Raw genomic sequence first — 14,873 nt, 5'->3', positions numbered from 1 at the left:
TGGGGAGGAATCGTGAGATCAGAAGTAAGAAGTGAGCTGGGTTCACAAACCGATGAGAAAAGCAAACCCGTTACTTCTTTTCTTAGTTCCAACATGGAGAAATAGATGTATGTCCAGCCTTCCTGTTATTTGAGTAACAGAATAAATAATGATGGTGCTGGATCATGGCTTGTAATCTCCAACAGATGGCCGTGGCTCCAAACCGGTATAAATAAATTATTGAATGACTAGAAGGGACGAGGGAAAGCCCGTCCTCATGGTGGAAGAGTCCAGTGAGCAAGTGCAGGACATCACGTGGCAAACGCCACAGGCACGTGGTCTCGGGCAAGTCATCAGAGATGCTAGAAGGAGCGGATGAAAGTGTGCTCAAAACGGGGTGTTTATAGAGCCTCAAAGTCTCTCTCCATACGCTGTGGGGAGGCCTGTGGTCGGAGATGGGTTGACCTCACGTTATCGCCTTCTGGGTGCATGAAGGACGAAACGGTACTTCTGTGGTTTTCTTGCCAAAAATTCATAACCCTAATTTCATGATAAACATCGGACACACCCCAAACAAAGGACATTCTACAGAGCATCTGGCCGGTAAGGTCGCAAAAGACAAATACGAAAGAGCCGCCCTAGATTAAAGGGATCGTGAGAGACGTGACAACTGAATGCCGCCTGTGGTTCGGAATTGGATCTTCGTCTGGCAAAGGATGTTAATAGGCATTTAGTGAAAATTGAATAAGGCCTAGTGATCAAATGGTAGCAGTGAATAGATGTCAATGTCCTGTTTTATTGTTGTACCATGATTTTGAGACTCAGTGCCATGTAAAGAAGCTGGGGGAAGCCTGGGAGGGAGTTCTTTGACGTATTTGTGCAGTTTTTTGTAAGTCAAATTGTTTCAAGATGAACAAGGTTAAATTTTATTAAGCTCTCTTTAAGTGATTTTAATCAATAAAACAGATCCTACACAGTCATCCAAATGAGGGAATTAGTTATTAAAAGTGATTTTTTTTCTTTCATTACTGTTTATGAACTTGGCAGGTGTCCTTGCTGTGTTTCAAGGGCAGGTTATAAAACAGTATGCATACTAGGCTGTAATTTCGTAACAATAATCTATGCCTATATCTGTCTAAATATAGGTCCACAAACACACAAATGATACTTTTCACACGTGATGCTGGTTTCCGTGTGGCAGTGAGGGGGAATTCTCCTTCCTGCAGGTGGCTCGTGCCTTCTTCCGTTTGGGCACTTTGCAACAATTTGGTTCATACGAGGAAGGCACTCGGCCTTGTACCCAGTGCGGGTTAGGGAAGAAGAAATGGGCATTCTTGGACTACGGGGGTAGAGTCTCATCCCTTTGGGTTCCCCAGGAGAACCTCTTCTGGTGGGGGGTTGTTTTCTTCCTAGAAAGTTGCAGAGTTTGCACGTATGTTGAGCTGGAATGGGTCCTACAGTTTTCACCCTGCTGTCTTGTTTCCTGAGTCCATGAACTGAGGGCAAGAGTGATTGGATTGTGTTGCTGAGAATAGGCAGTGTGGTGGGTGGCTCTGCACAAATCCTGGGTATTTCATCCCTCTGTGCCTCGTGAGGGTAGGAGCAGTGCCTGTCTCCAGGGTTGCCAAGGGGATTGAGCCGGGACACGGGAGATGGGCCCCGGAACCTGGTACCAGGACCTGCTTGCTAGGTGCCAGGCGTCACTGTCGTCAACACAGGCCCGTTTGCAGGGCGGTGTTTCCAACTGCTTATATTCAGAGCCTTAACCCGCCTTGTTTTTATTTACTCAAGTATTTTTTAAATATCCGTAGGAGTGCGTTCTATTAAAGGTTGAAGTATTGAGTAGACGGCTTTCCAAGCCCAAGTTTCATGCACTTATTTCAAGCAGTATTCAGTATCGGCCCTTGGAGTTCATCGTGGATGGATTTGACCTGTAGAAACCTGTCTGGAGGGAGCAGCAAATTTGAGGCACCAGCAGAGGCTTCAGTTACTGCAGTGATGGAATGAGAGGGACTGCTTGTCTGGGTTTTCACACTCTCAGCTGTTTGGGGCTCTGATTTCTTTTTAGCATCACATCCATCCTCCCTCCCTCACTTCTGCCCTGCGAGGAATTGATTGTTCTTTCTTGTCTGTGTAGTAACACCTTTTGAAATGTCAGAATCTCTAACGTCCCGCCGCGGTCGCGGCGAGAGCGCTGTACTGACATGTTTACCGTTCCCCGCCCGGGCTCCCGCGCGGTCTCGCGGTGGATGTGATTGCCAAATCCCTTTCTCCTTGTGGGTAAACGTTTCCGATGCAAAACATGAAGACCACGCTCGTGCTGTAATTTGCCACTACATCTGCGCTGAGCCTCTGCACTGACGGGGTCTCCACTCACTCCCTTCAAGTGTGTGTCTGTGAGCGCGGCGGAGGGGCAGGGCGCCGCCGACTTCGGGGACCGTAGCAGGTCTCTTTCTTTTCTTCTGTTATTGGGACCGTTTTTAGATACAACGGGCATGTTAATCAGAAAATGGGAGCGTGCCAAAAATATGCCGTGAGCCAAGTCTTCCTGCTGCCCCGTGCCCCGATGGCACAGTTCTCCTCGCAGGATGCACCGAGCGGCCTCAGCACCAGCCTCTCGCTGACCCTCCCAGGAGGTGTCTGCATGTAAAGCAGAGACGAGTATCCCCCCCCCCCCCACTTCCCTGATGGTTTTCTTTGTTTGATCCACAGCGATTGCTGGCTGGGCGGGGTTTTCTGGGCCTGGCTTTTGTTCGCTGACTGTAGGGTGGGGGGATGGTGCCCGCTCAATGCCCTGTTGACCTGCCGGGTTTTTTAGGGCTGCCTAGTATTCCGTTGTAAGTACCACACCTTACTGCATCACTCCTTTGGTGGAATTCCACTGTGTTCAGCCTTTTGCTACAGACAAAGCAGCTATAACTACCTTCTGTGATGTGTTTTACAGAATTCCTCTAGGTGGAATCTGCATGGTTACTTGGGAGATATGACCAAAATTGACCTTTAAAGGAGTTAGACCAGTTTGCATTCCTCCCGATAGGGTGCAAGCGTTCTGTGTGCCTATCGCTTTATCAGCGTCACCAGCTGTTTTATTTTTGCTCATCTGAGAGGAAAAATATTGTATCATAGTCTTAGTTTGAACTTCTCTTACGAGTGAAGGAAGTTGGGTATCTTTTACGCATTTAAAAGCCATATTTTGAATTCTTATTTCCATAAATTGGCTGTCGATGGTCTTCATTTTCCCATTTATGTTGTTGGTCTTTTTTATTTTTTATTTTTAACTGAATTATAAACCTTTGTAAACTAAGAAAGTGGTCCTTTCTCTTACATGTGGCATGTTTTTTCCCCGCATTGTCCTTTGACTCAATTTGTTTCAGTATTACTTTTCCATTCTGAAATGAAAAAACTTTTATGAAATAGAAATGTTTTATGGTTTCTGAATTTTATGTCATCTAGAAAAAGCCCACCTTAATGTCAACGTTATTTTTCTGTGTCTTTTTCTAAAAGGACATTTAAGTTATCCACCTTTTCACTGCTGATATAAATTGCCCCTTATCTTATTTCCTGAATTTCTATACGTATTCAGTTCTATTCTAGCCTGCATTTGCTATTGTAACCTCTATCTATATGCTAGTGTTGTTGGGTTTTTTTTTAAACTATTGTGGATAGAATTTGGTTTTATTTTTATTTTTTGCTTTTTTGTTTAGGGCCACGCCTGAGGCATATAGAGGTTCCAGTCTAGGGGTCTAATCAGCTGCTGGCCTAAGCCACAGCCACAGCCACAGCCACGCCAGATCCTAGCTTGAGTCTGTGACCTACCCCACAGCTCACGGCAACGCCAGATCCTTAACCCACTGAGCGAGGCCAGGGATCAAACCCACATCTTCATGGTTCCTAGTCAGATTTGTTTTCACTGCACCACGACAGGAACTCCAGATACAGTTTTAACATCTAATGTTGTTCAGAAATTATCTTCACACAGTTATTTTTTTCTGTGAACTTTGGAATCAGCTTGTTTAGTTATGTATATGTTTTATATGTGTATGTGTATACTTGTGACTTTTTTAGATTTAGTATTTTTATATATGCATACCTATGCATATTTGTGGCATTTTTGTTAGAAAGCCTTACATTTATAGATCAAGTTAGGGAGAATTCGCTTATATATTTATTATTAAGTTAGGAAGAATTAGCCTATTTATAATATTGAGTCTTCTTATCCAGGAATACGACGATACATCAGTCCATTTATCATTTATTAAAATTTTATTTTCCGTGCCTCAGAGATATTTAAAATTTTTTATTGTATAGATTTTATACATTTTGTTAAGCTTATTCATTTTATCTTTTTTTTTTGCTGTTAAAGCTGTGAGTCCATCTGACTTTCTGTTTCAGAAGGCTACTGATTTATATATTAATTTTGCATTCATAAAGACAATTAACTGAATTGTCTTTTTTTGTAGTAGATTTTCAAGTGATTTCCTTAAGCTTTTGTTTTTGTTTTTTTTTTTTTTTAAGGAAAAAATATCGTCTGCTAATAACGACAACTTGATCTCCTCCTGCCCAGCTTTATACCCCTTTCTTGGTCTTGTCTGATTGCTTGGGCCACAGCGGGGCGGTGCTCCCTAATGATGAGGGTGGTGAGAAGTCTTCCCTTTCTTTAACGAGGGAGGCAGCTTCTGCTGTTTTACAAGTAGCAGGCTGGACTCCTGCGACCTTTGTTCATTCGGCTGATGGCCTGTCTTTCCTTCTGTGTCAACAGCGTGGCGACGGCCCCTACGCTCTCATCCTGGTGCCCACGAGAGAGGTGAGCAGCCCCGCTTTTCGGGAGGAGTGCTGAGCAGGAGCCAGCGGTGGTATCGTTGAATTTAAGAAAGGTTTTACCATTTCCTCCCTCCCACCCAAATCACGACCCCCTTTCCTCTGCCCAGGAACCATCCTTCTGGTTCCCGACGAGAGGAAACGTCCAGGTCCTCTTTGAAAACCAGAAGTTAAGTTCGGGAAAGTTATTTCTCTGTTACCTAAAAACTAATGGCACTGTAAATTTCTGTTCTCTCAAAAGGAGTTAAAATAATCACCTTTTTGTACTTTGTTTTTTTTTTTATTTTACAACCTAATTAAAAAAGAAAAGCAGTTGACCCTCAAAATGAACTTAGATTTTTTTTTTTTTTTTTTTGGCTGTACCAAAATTGTTCCTTGTTTCTGAAAGTTAAGCTTTTTGATAGTTTTCTTCTTTCCTGGTGGAAATCTCTTCCATCGGATTTGTGTTATTTGCCTTCAGAGGCAGTTTCAGCTGAGGGCATGGGTTCTGTCTGTCGGATGCGAATCCCTTCCTTGCAGGGCTGATCCTGGGGAGGAAGGTTCGGCTCAGCCTCTTGCAGGGCCTGCAGCGCCCGGTCTCAGCCCAACCCAGTGCAGGAGCCGGCACGCGGCTCTTTAAATTCTTACAGCAGCAAACTCGCTGCTTCCCGGGGATGCTTCATGAATGCTAAACGTGCAGAAACTGTATGGAGAGCCGGAAACTGTATAGAGAGCCGTGGTGGGTAAAGGGCCTTTTCTGGATGGTCGTTAGTGGTTCTAACCTACCTTAATTTTCACTCTCTCGGGTTTCCGCTGGGCTTGTTGGTTGTGGGGGTTTTGTTTGTTTGTTTGTTTTTGTCTTTTCCTTTTCCGCTTTACTAAACTTAGGAAATGACTATCTCTGCCTCTCGTCCCCGCTCTGCCCGGTGTATCTCTAGCTGTGGGATATAGAGTCACCTCACGTTTTAAGCAGGTTCCTTCCCGAGGCCAGCCTGTGGCATCACCGTGTGGTTTTCCTCTTTGCACATAGTGTGTCTTCCTTCTTCGCAGAGGGAACCAAATTCAGGCTGACTCTGCTTCGTTTTCTTCCGTCTTTGTGCGCCTAGACTGTCCTCTGCGTGGTGCTCTGGGGATTTGAGCCAGCAGAGGGAGCACAACACACTGTGTTTGTGTGCGTCCAAAAAATGGATGTGGCGTCTGTACCCGTGCTCTCCAGACTGACGGCTTCGGAGTCTGGGAACAAGGCATGGTTCCCAAGTGGATTCTGCATATAGGGTGTTTGTGGGTTTTTTTGGGTTTTTTTTAAACCCTAACGTGAGGCCTAAGGTTGACTCTTTATCATTTTACACTGCCTGTATTTAAAAATACACATATGTTAAAAGGAAAGAAGGGACCTTGTTGATTATCTATAACTTTTTGATATTTACAGCTCGCTCTCCAAAGCTTTGATACTGTCCAGAAACTGCTTAAGGTAAGGCCGTGAGTTCAGATTTGACTTTTTGAGGAAGGAAATCAACCAGTCTTGACTTTCAAAGAGGCAGGAATGACGGCAGGTCCCCTCTGTTCCCTGAATGTCTCTGCCCTTCCCAGGCACAGTCTCTAGGTTCTGACTGACCGAAGCCTGACTCCTGACCAGTTTCTAGCGTAGCTAGATTCCTAAGTTGCCTGTGATCTGTTCATCGTGGGCACTCGCGAGCCCCCTACAGAGATTCCCAGGTATAAGGTGACCGGCAGAAAGCAGCCTAACAAGCTGCAGATAGGGTTTGTTTAAGAAAGCAGGGAGGAGAGAGTGAGCTTTCCAGCTACAGCCTGCCAGTTCACCAAATTAGATTGAGAATTGATCTACCCTTTCTTTCATCACAGATGGGAGTAAGGAAGCATTGTACTTGGGTTTGATCTTAACCAAAAAGAAAAAAAAAAGAGGCGGTAGACTCCGTGAAATGTGTTTTCAATTCAGGCTCTACGGGGAGAGGTGGAGCAGCTCCTTGAATCATTTTAAAAGCTCGCCTCTCTCCCGCGCAGTGTGGGAGCCAGCTGCGGGGCTATAATTTAATGTACTGCTGATAGAACCAGGGGCACGGCAGCTGCCGGAGATCATGTCTGCATAGTAACACCTCCTGCCGTGAGCAGCCCGGGCCTCCCTTCCCTCACTTCCCACTTCCATAAGGAACAGGAATTTTGAGTCAGTCGGTGCTCAGTGAACGGGCTTTGGGTTGATTTTGGTCTGATGTCTTCCCGTAGCCATTTACCTGGATCGTGCCTGGAGTGTTAATGGGAGGAGAGAAGAGAAAATCAGAGAAGGCCAGGTAGGGAGGTTGGTTTCTCGCTGATTCTCTGTTGACTCTGTCTGTCCCACTTCCTCTCAGTAGGGTCTGTGGCCCTTCTCGGCCCGGAGGAGCCTCGTTGCAGATGGGGCTTCTTAGTGCCAGGATGTGGGGCAGAGTCCTGGGGAGCGGGCCCCTTTAGGCGGTGCTATTTTTATAAAAAGAAACATGGACGACCCTACCGGGGGCTCCGTTTAACGTGGTCGGTGCTGATTAGCTCATTAACTCCCAGCCCCCCCGACACCCGCAGTCCCCTCTGCTTTGGGTGCCTCCCTCGTGATTCCCTTTTGTGGACCTTGGGAGTTTGGGTTTTGTTGTTTTGATTTTTACAAAAACAAGACTACAAACCTACGTAATGTTTTTTACACCCAAGTACATGCATTCCTAATTCTGTTAGAATTGGTAATGGGTGTCAGGAGAACATGATTGCAAGAAGTAAATCCCAAATGGTCTGCATTCTTTTTAAACATTTTCATTTTACTGTAACTTAATGCTCAGTAGTTCTACCCAACTACGTGTGTCGTCTGTGACTGAGAGCAGAGATTAAACTTGAAACCTCTGGGTACTGGTTAGGATTTGGTTCAGCCGTAAATAACAACGGCAGTGGCGCAGGCAGTGGGACGTTCTCTCTTCCTTCCACATTGGAGCCGCCGCCGGTGGCCCGTCGGGACCGCCGGCGTGGAGGCGAGTCAGCGCCAGGACCCACAAAGCCCGCTCCTGCTCTTTTTCTTTTTTGGCTTTTTAGGGCTGCACCTGCAGCATATGAAGGTTCCCAGGCTAGGGGCCAAATTGGAGCTGTAGCCACCGGCCTACACCGCAGCCACAGCAACGCTGGATCTGAGCCGCAGCTGTGACCTACACCACAGCTCACGGCAACGAGCAAGGCCAGGGATCAAACCCGGATACTCATGGATGCTAGTCGGCTTCTTAACCTGCTGAGCCACGATGGGAACTCCCAGGCTCCCCTTTTCAAGCTTTCCTCATAGTGTTAGATAGTTGTTGGCGCTCCAGCCATTATTTCTAGCTTCCTGCCAGTAGGCCAAATGTAATCCTACTTCCTCCTTTTAAAGATACTTGTGGGATTTGCACATTCCTTTTATCCATTTTTCCTGTTGCTAGAACCTAGGCAGATGCCCACTTAATTGCAGGGGGAGCTGGAAAAAATGTTAAATATGTAGCTAAAAATTGTAAAAAAAAACAAAAACAAAAACACAACAACAACAACAAAAAATTTCCCGTCGTGGCCCAGTGGTTAACAAATCCAACTAGGAACCACGAGATCGAGGGTTCAATCCCTGGCCTCGTTCAGTGCGTTAAGGATCCGGTGTTGTTATGAGCTGTGGTGTAGGTCTCAGATGCGGTTCAGATCCAGCGTTGCTGTGACTGTGGTGTAGGCCGGTGGCTACAGCTCTGAGTTGACCCCTAGCCTGGGAACCTCCATGTGTGGCAGGTACGGCCCTAGAAAAGACAAAAAACAAAAATAAAAATTGTAAGCTTTTGTTATTATTGACTATTGAGATGCAGGATGTTTGCCAGTGAGAAGTTAGAGTTATTCTCCCTAGTCTATGGGGCAAGGCTAGGCCCATTGTATGGAAGTTACAAGGACTCAGTAGAAGGAAAAACATTGTAGCCATCGCAGCACCTTGGCGTGGGAAACTCATCTGGGTAAGAGGCCCCCTGGCACAGATGCCTCAGGAACAGACGAGGAGATCCTCTATCTGGAACATTCTAGAAAGCAGCACGTAAAGGGCATTGGTCATATAGTTAAGGTTTTGCTATTTTAATAGGATTTCGGTTTTTACGGTTCTATGCTGTAGGAGGGAGAAACTTCAGAGAAACAGTTTCTTGTCCACTTGTGAACGCATGTCGTGTTTGCCGGGCTCTCGGGCTGTGGCAGGTCGAGGGCGCCGTGCGTGACTCGTCTCCTTAGCCTCCTGCCTGTGTTTTCTGTTGCTCTGGCTCCCTCCGATTCACTTTCTTTTATGATACATGATTTTAAACAGACTCCGGAAAGGAATAAATATCCTGATCTCAACTCCTGGACGCCTCGTGGATCATATAAAGTCCACAAAGAACATGCGTTTTTGTCGGATCCGGTGGCTGATTTTGGACGAGGCAGACAGGTGGGCCTCACCGGGCCGCGGGAGAGCCGGGAGGCGAGGGCCCCGCGTGCCGTCCGCAGCGAGACTCCCGTAGCCCCGAGAGGTGCACTGATGCTCGTGCATTAATAGTCCTTCCTTGGATCCGCAGACTCTTGGATTTGGGGTTTGAGAAGGACATCGCGCTGATCCTCAACGCCGTCAACGCCGAGCGCCCGGAGCGGCAGAACGTCCTGCTGTCGGCCACGCTTACGGAGGGTGGGTTGAAAAGAAGGGCTTTTTGGTCTTTTTTCGTTTAGTTCCCCGGCCGGGGATCGGACCTAGGCCACAGTAGTGACAGCGCCGGATCCTCAGCCACCGCCAGGGGACTCCAAGGTGCTTTTCCTCATGAAGAGGACGGACCCCAGGGTGACGTGCGCTGTTGGCCAGTGGCGCTTCTCAGCTGGCGGGGGGGCGGCCTCCCTGGAGGACTGCCCTTCAGACCACGTGTCCTGCACCCTGGCCTCCCTCTCCTGGTCCTGACTCTCTGGTCCCTGGAGCAGGGAGGGGGAGGGCTGGGTCTCAGACCCAGAGCCGTCATAGTCACGGGAGGCTGCAGGTGTCCTCATCAGGGAGGAGGGTGCCTGGCACCCACCTGCTGGTCTCCGGGGTGGGGGGGGCGGTGGGTGGCCATTGCCCCCCACTGGGCGGGGCTCTGGCCCTGAAGATGAGCTCAGTCCCAGGACATTTTGTCGTGTCATCACCCTGCCTTTCTCATCGAGAGGTACCGAACCTGAAAAACACAGTCTTGGCGCTCCTGTCGTGGCGCAGCAGAAACAAACCTGGCTGGTATCCCTGAGGACGCATGTTCAATCCCTGGCCTTGCTCAGTGGGTTAAGGATCTGATGTTGCCATGAGCTGTGGTGTAGGTCACAGACATGGCTCGGATCTGGTGTTGCTGTGGCTGTGGTGTAGGCCGGTGGCTGCAGCTCCGATTTGACCCCCTAGCCTGGGAACCTCCATATGCTGCAGGTGTGGCCCTCAAAAGACCCAAAAAAAAAAAAATTCTTTAAGCTTACCTCTGCCTTCCATCCTCACTGAGATGGAGTTTCACAGCTCTCCTTTGTTGGCGGGACACGCAGGCCTGGGGGTCCATGAGGCTCCACCAGGACCCCGGCACAGGAGTCTCTGTCAGAACAATAGGACAGCTTGCGTGTCCTTGTGTCTCTTGACTCCACTGGTATACTGGCTGGTGCAGGTGCACGCCGGATGCCAGCAGTTTCCAGAATATTCTAACTAACACAGTAATTCCAGAGAGAAGCCATGAAAAAGGGATTCAGGGCTCAAAAAGTTGGGGAAACACCCCACACTACGTCCTCCTCTTGGAGATTTGTGTGTCTGCTCACACAGCAAAGGCCCTGAGAAGGGCTGTAGACCTGGGAAACGCTGTGAAGGCCTCCCAGGAAGCGCTTTTGTTGGGGTTTTCCTGACATCCTTGACCGTAGAGCCCTTGCGGGGGGTAGGGTGCAGACCTCTGTTCCACGCCTCCCACAGGTCAGAGTTCGGAAACACGGGTGGTGCAGGTGGGTTGTGAGGCCTGAGAAGGACTCAGTGGCTCTGCCCCCCGCCTCCCCGCCAGGGGTCAGATGAGCGCTGGCGTTTGGGGACAGCCGTCGAGGGTTCCTTAAGAAGCCTGGCTGTGTGATGGGGGGTGTGCCGATGTGAGCAGTTCCACACAGGTGCCCACCAGCTCTTTTGTTTTTGTGGCTTTTTCTCCAAGGTGTGACGCGGCTGGCGGATATCAGTTTACACGAGCCCGTCCGTATTTCTGTCCTGGAGGGGAGCCAGGACCAGATGCACCCAAAGAGCAGAGCCATTCTTGGAGCTTCTCCACCTGCAGCTAGCAGCGAGCTGGACGGCTTCGCCATACCCGTGGGTCTCGAGCAGCACGTGGCGCTGGTCCCCAGCAAGCTGAGGCTCGTCTCCCTGGCGGCCTTCATCCTGCAGAAGTGCAAGGTGGGTCTGGGTCAGGGCCCGGACTGACCCGGGGAGGGACCACGGTTCTTTGACGTCAGGCCTCGGGGGCAGTGAGCCGACACACGCGGCTCCAGCCTCCCAGCGTTTGTACGCACAGAGCTCGGCAGCCCCTGTTCCAGCGGGGCTTCTCGCTCAGATCATGGCAAAGACTCAGGTCTGTGACGGCCCTTGTGTTCCTCTTAAAATCTGCCTCGAATGTCTCACCTGGGACCGTCCCAGGTGGTTGCAGGGCAGCTGGGGGGCAAGCAGGGGGGCCTGGGCTCGTGTTTTTCAAAGAGTCATAGTATTTAAAAAAAAAAAAAAAAAGGCTCATAGTATTTGTGTCTTTATTAGATTCATGTGATGAACTGTCTCTGATCGTGAGACGGTAGCCGGTGGAAAGGCGTGGGGCGCAGAGTCCCCGCCGGGCAGGGATGTGTGTGGCAAGGCCGGGCGAGCAAAGGGGACAGAGTGAACGGACGGCTTTCGTTGGAGGCATATTTGTTCTTCTCAGATGCGGGAGGCCCGATCGAGGTGGCAGCTCTGTCCCCTTCCTTTCTCGGGTTCTTTGTAGCACGGAGTATCCGTGCTATTTTTAAAAGTAATTCCGAGCCATCTGTCCCCTGCGTTTCCAGATCAAGGCCAGCCTGCCGGCGTACTTTAGAGAGGGATTCGTTTCAGTGTCACCGGGTCTTAAAACGTGTGGCGTTTCTCCCCCTTTGTTTGGACGCAGTTCGAGCCCGACCAGAAGATGATTGTCTTTTTCTCGAGCTGCGAGCTGGTGGAGTTCCACCACAGCCTCTTCCTCCAGACCCTGCTGGGCGGCTCGGGGGCCCTGGCCCCGGGGCGCCTGCCATCTGCCTCCCCGCCGTTGACGTTCCTGCGGCTGCACGGGGACATGGAGCAGGAGGTGAGCCGGGCTCCGCTGGGCTGGGGAGGGTCGTGGCTGGAGGGGGCCCCGCCGGAAGCGAGGCGGGCGCCGCTGTGGTGTCGTCGGGGGTGAGGGTCCATTGTCCCGCCCGCGTTTGCACCCGGCGCTGGCCTCTTCCGCTTGAGAGAGCTCGCAGGCTCGGCTTGGCCTGCATCTACCCCAGCCAGCTGTTAAGGCAACAGAGTACCACTAAGTAGCTGGCACCAGGGAAGGCGTTTGCCTTTTTAGTACCCAGTGTGTAATTAGGGCTTGATGTCTTCAAATTAAGAGCATTAATGGAGCTAAATTGTGGATCCCATATGGTACTGCTGAGCGCGACTGCTGTCATTGTCAACAAGATGCAGCGCCGTCCCTCTGAACACTCGGGTTGGGAGAGGGCAGGGGCTGGGCTGCCGGAGGGCCGGGCCCGCTCGGCCTCAGCCCCGGAGAGCGCGGCATCCGGCGGGAGAGGAGAACCTTTCCCTCTTCTGCGAGCTTAGCTGCGGTGACTCGCCTTCCCCCTCCGTCCCTCCGTTTCGGGAGTCGGGCGGGTGCAGCTGTGGGGGGAGGGACCCGCAGGGCTTGGGACTGGAGCCATCCTGTCCTAGAGGAGAGTGGCCAGGCAGCGCTTGAAAGAAAGCCAGAATTCGGAGTGGGATCCGACCAGAACCACCTTAGAAAAAGCAGAACATTTTTAGAGCCCAAAGGACATTGAAGGTCATCACGTCCAGCCCCTCGTTTGGCTTTTTGCGTTTTAGTAGCTAAGGGAACGGAGGCTCCGAAAAGTGAACTTGCTCAAGGTCACTCAAGGACACCGCTTCTTAATTTGACCCAAGATTATATAGACTGTCCTGCACATTGCAGCCTTAGTGAGTTTTATAAGGATCCCCAGTTCAGTCGCGTTTGTTGGTTTCATAAGGTGATGTCAGTTCTGTTTTGTTTCTGTTTTTGTTTTTTAAACCTAGTTTGCTAATCCTCTGGGCCTGTTTCCTCCAGAGCCGCAGGGTGGGTGTGAGGATATGGAGGAGCCGGTGTGGACGCAGAAGGATCTGGGGGTTTGAACAGAAGATTCTGCAGCCAGGGTTTTTCAGGCTGCGCAGCTCACATTGGAACAGAACAGTAGCAGGGCAGGGTGTTTGCAGGCGAGTGCTGGGGTGGGGAGGGGGCAGACTGCTCGTGTTCTGACCCTAACTCTGGTCCTCACACCGGCTGTGTGACCTCAGGAAAGCTTTTAACCTCTCTGGGCCTCAGCCCACATCTCTGAGTGGAGCTAACCATGGTCCATACATCCTGGAGTCGCTGTGATGATTTCACTGGGCTCACGCAGTTCGAGTGCTTGGTCCAGAGCCTGGCACAGTGAGCACGCGGTAAAGGCCAGGTGTCCGGGTTGTTACTTGTGTTTCAGGGGAAGCGTAGGTTTTCTTCATAGTTGAATGATTACTGGAGGTCCTGTCGTGGCGCAGCGGAAACAAATCCGACCAGGAACCACGAGGAGGCAGGTTCGATCCCTGGCCTCGCTCAGTGGGTTAAGGATCCGGTGTTGCCGTGAGCTGTGGTGTAGGTCGCAGACGCAGCTCGGATCTGGCGTTGCTGTGGCTCTGGCAGAGGCCGGCAGCTACAGCTCCTATTAGACCCCTAGCCTGGGAACCTCCATATGCCACAGATGCAGCCCCGAAAAGACCAAAAGCCAAAAAAAAAAACAAAAAGTTGCTAGTATTTCACTTGTGCTGTCTTGTTGATCAAGCATTTCAGCTTCACCCCGTGTGGTGGGGAGGCGGCAGCAGGAAGGATCTGTGTGTTGGTTTTTAAATCTCGGGGACATGTCTTGTCCCAGGGGACTAGCCGTCACCTCCTTCTGGCTGTCACCCTGACCCGCTCCACAGGACAGCCCCCAGATGACTGGCCTGCCCCTCCCGGAGTCTAAGGGCGTTAGAGAAAAGCTCCTGTTGGGAGAAGCTGCCACGTGATAGCTGTGATGAAGGCCAGGGGTTTGGGAGTTTTTTGTTTGTTTGTTTGTTTTATAATTTTTTTATTTTCCCACTGTACAGCAAGGGGATCAGGTTATCCTTACATGTATACATTACAATTACATTTTTTTCCCCCACCCTTTGTTCTGTGGTTTGGGAGTTTTCACCCCAGACCTGAAGACATTATATTGTCTTTAAGATGTTTCCACAGATTTTGGAACTTTCCTAATTTTGACCCTGCAGGGCAGCCATTGGCTCCCTGGGTTGGGGTCGTTCAGCCCTTTATGGGCCGTGTGTGCAGGTTTCTTTTGCTGAACCTCTCTGTGGGTCAGTTTCTTCCTTGGAAATGGGGCTGCCATGAGGACAGGGCGCGCCAGGGACTCAAAGCACAGGCCAGTGCCTGGTACCTGGTGGCACTCGGTCCATGCTGGTTGTCATTGTCCCCTCTGCTCAGTGAGGTGCCCTGGGGGCCCAGTCACGTGGCAGAACATATGCGCAGAAAGACCAGAACGAGGTACACCTCGGGTGCCAGAGTGGGAAGAGAGACTTCACGTTTTTCTTCTTTCCAAATCTTTTTTTTTTTTTTTTGGTCACTGACAGATGGACACAGCCCAGTCTCAACTGCTCGCAACCCTGTGACTTAAACACACCCCCCTGTGAGCCCTCTGCAAGTTCACACTCAGGGCCTTTTGATCCAGCAAGGCCGCTTTAGGAATTCACCCCAAGGGTGCATTAAGCCTGTGCACAGGATGTCTCACAGCGTCTGAGCTGGTAACAGTGGAGACGGCCAGTTTGCCCGCAG

The 14,873-nt window shown here is 50.2% G+C and overlaps 1 protein-coding gene across 3 annotated transcripts in view; it reads left to right on the top strand.

Moving 5' to 3' along the window:
- DDX31 (DEAD-box helicase 31) overlaps nt 1-14,873 on the top strand; it is a 70,461-nt gene that overhangs the window by 9,989 nt on the left and 45,599 nt on the right. For all 3 annotated transcript variants that reach the window (XR_014829968.1, XR_014829960.1, XM_003122262.6), the window contains exons 7-13: nt 4,739-4,783; nt 6,206-6,247; nt 7,018-7,082; nt 9,104-9,223; nt 9,351-9,457; nt 10,959-11,194; nt 11,928-12,104. Coding sequence is in view for 1 of the 3 variants with exons in the window: in XM_003122262.6 (XP_003122310.4) it covers nt 4,739-4,783; nt 6,206-6,247; nt 7,018-7,082; nt 9,104-9,223; nt 9,351-9,457; nt 10,959-11,194; nt 11,928-12,104 (792 nt within the window). In the remaining 2 variants the exon portion in view is untranslated. The remainder of the gene's footprint in view (nt 1-4,738; nt 4,784-6,205; nt 6,248-7,017; nt 7,083-9,103; nt 9,224-9,350; nt 9,458-10,958; nt 11,195-11,927; nt 12,105-14,873) is intronic.

Source organism: Sus scrofa, chromosome 1 (genome assembly GCF_054392235.1).
Source record: "Sus scrofa isolate SSC_HxYL_T2T_F1_AM1 chromosome 1, Sscrofa_HxYL_maternal_Yorkshire_Landrace_v2.0, whole genome shotgun sequence".
NCBI classification, from domain to species: domain Eukaryota; kingdom Metazoa; phylum Chordata; class Mammalia; order Artiodactyla; family Suidae; genus Sus; species Sus scrofa.
Note: the sequence above shows the minus strand (reverse complement) of the source record. Positions and strands in the feature narration are given on the sequence as shown.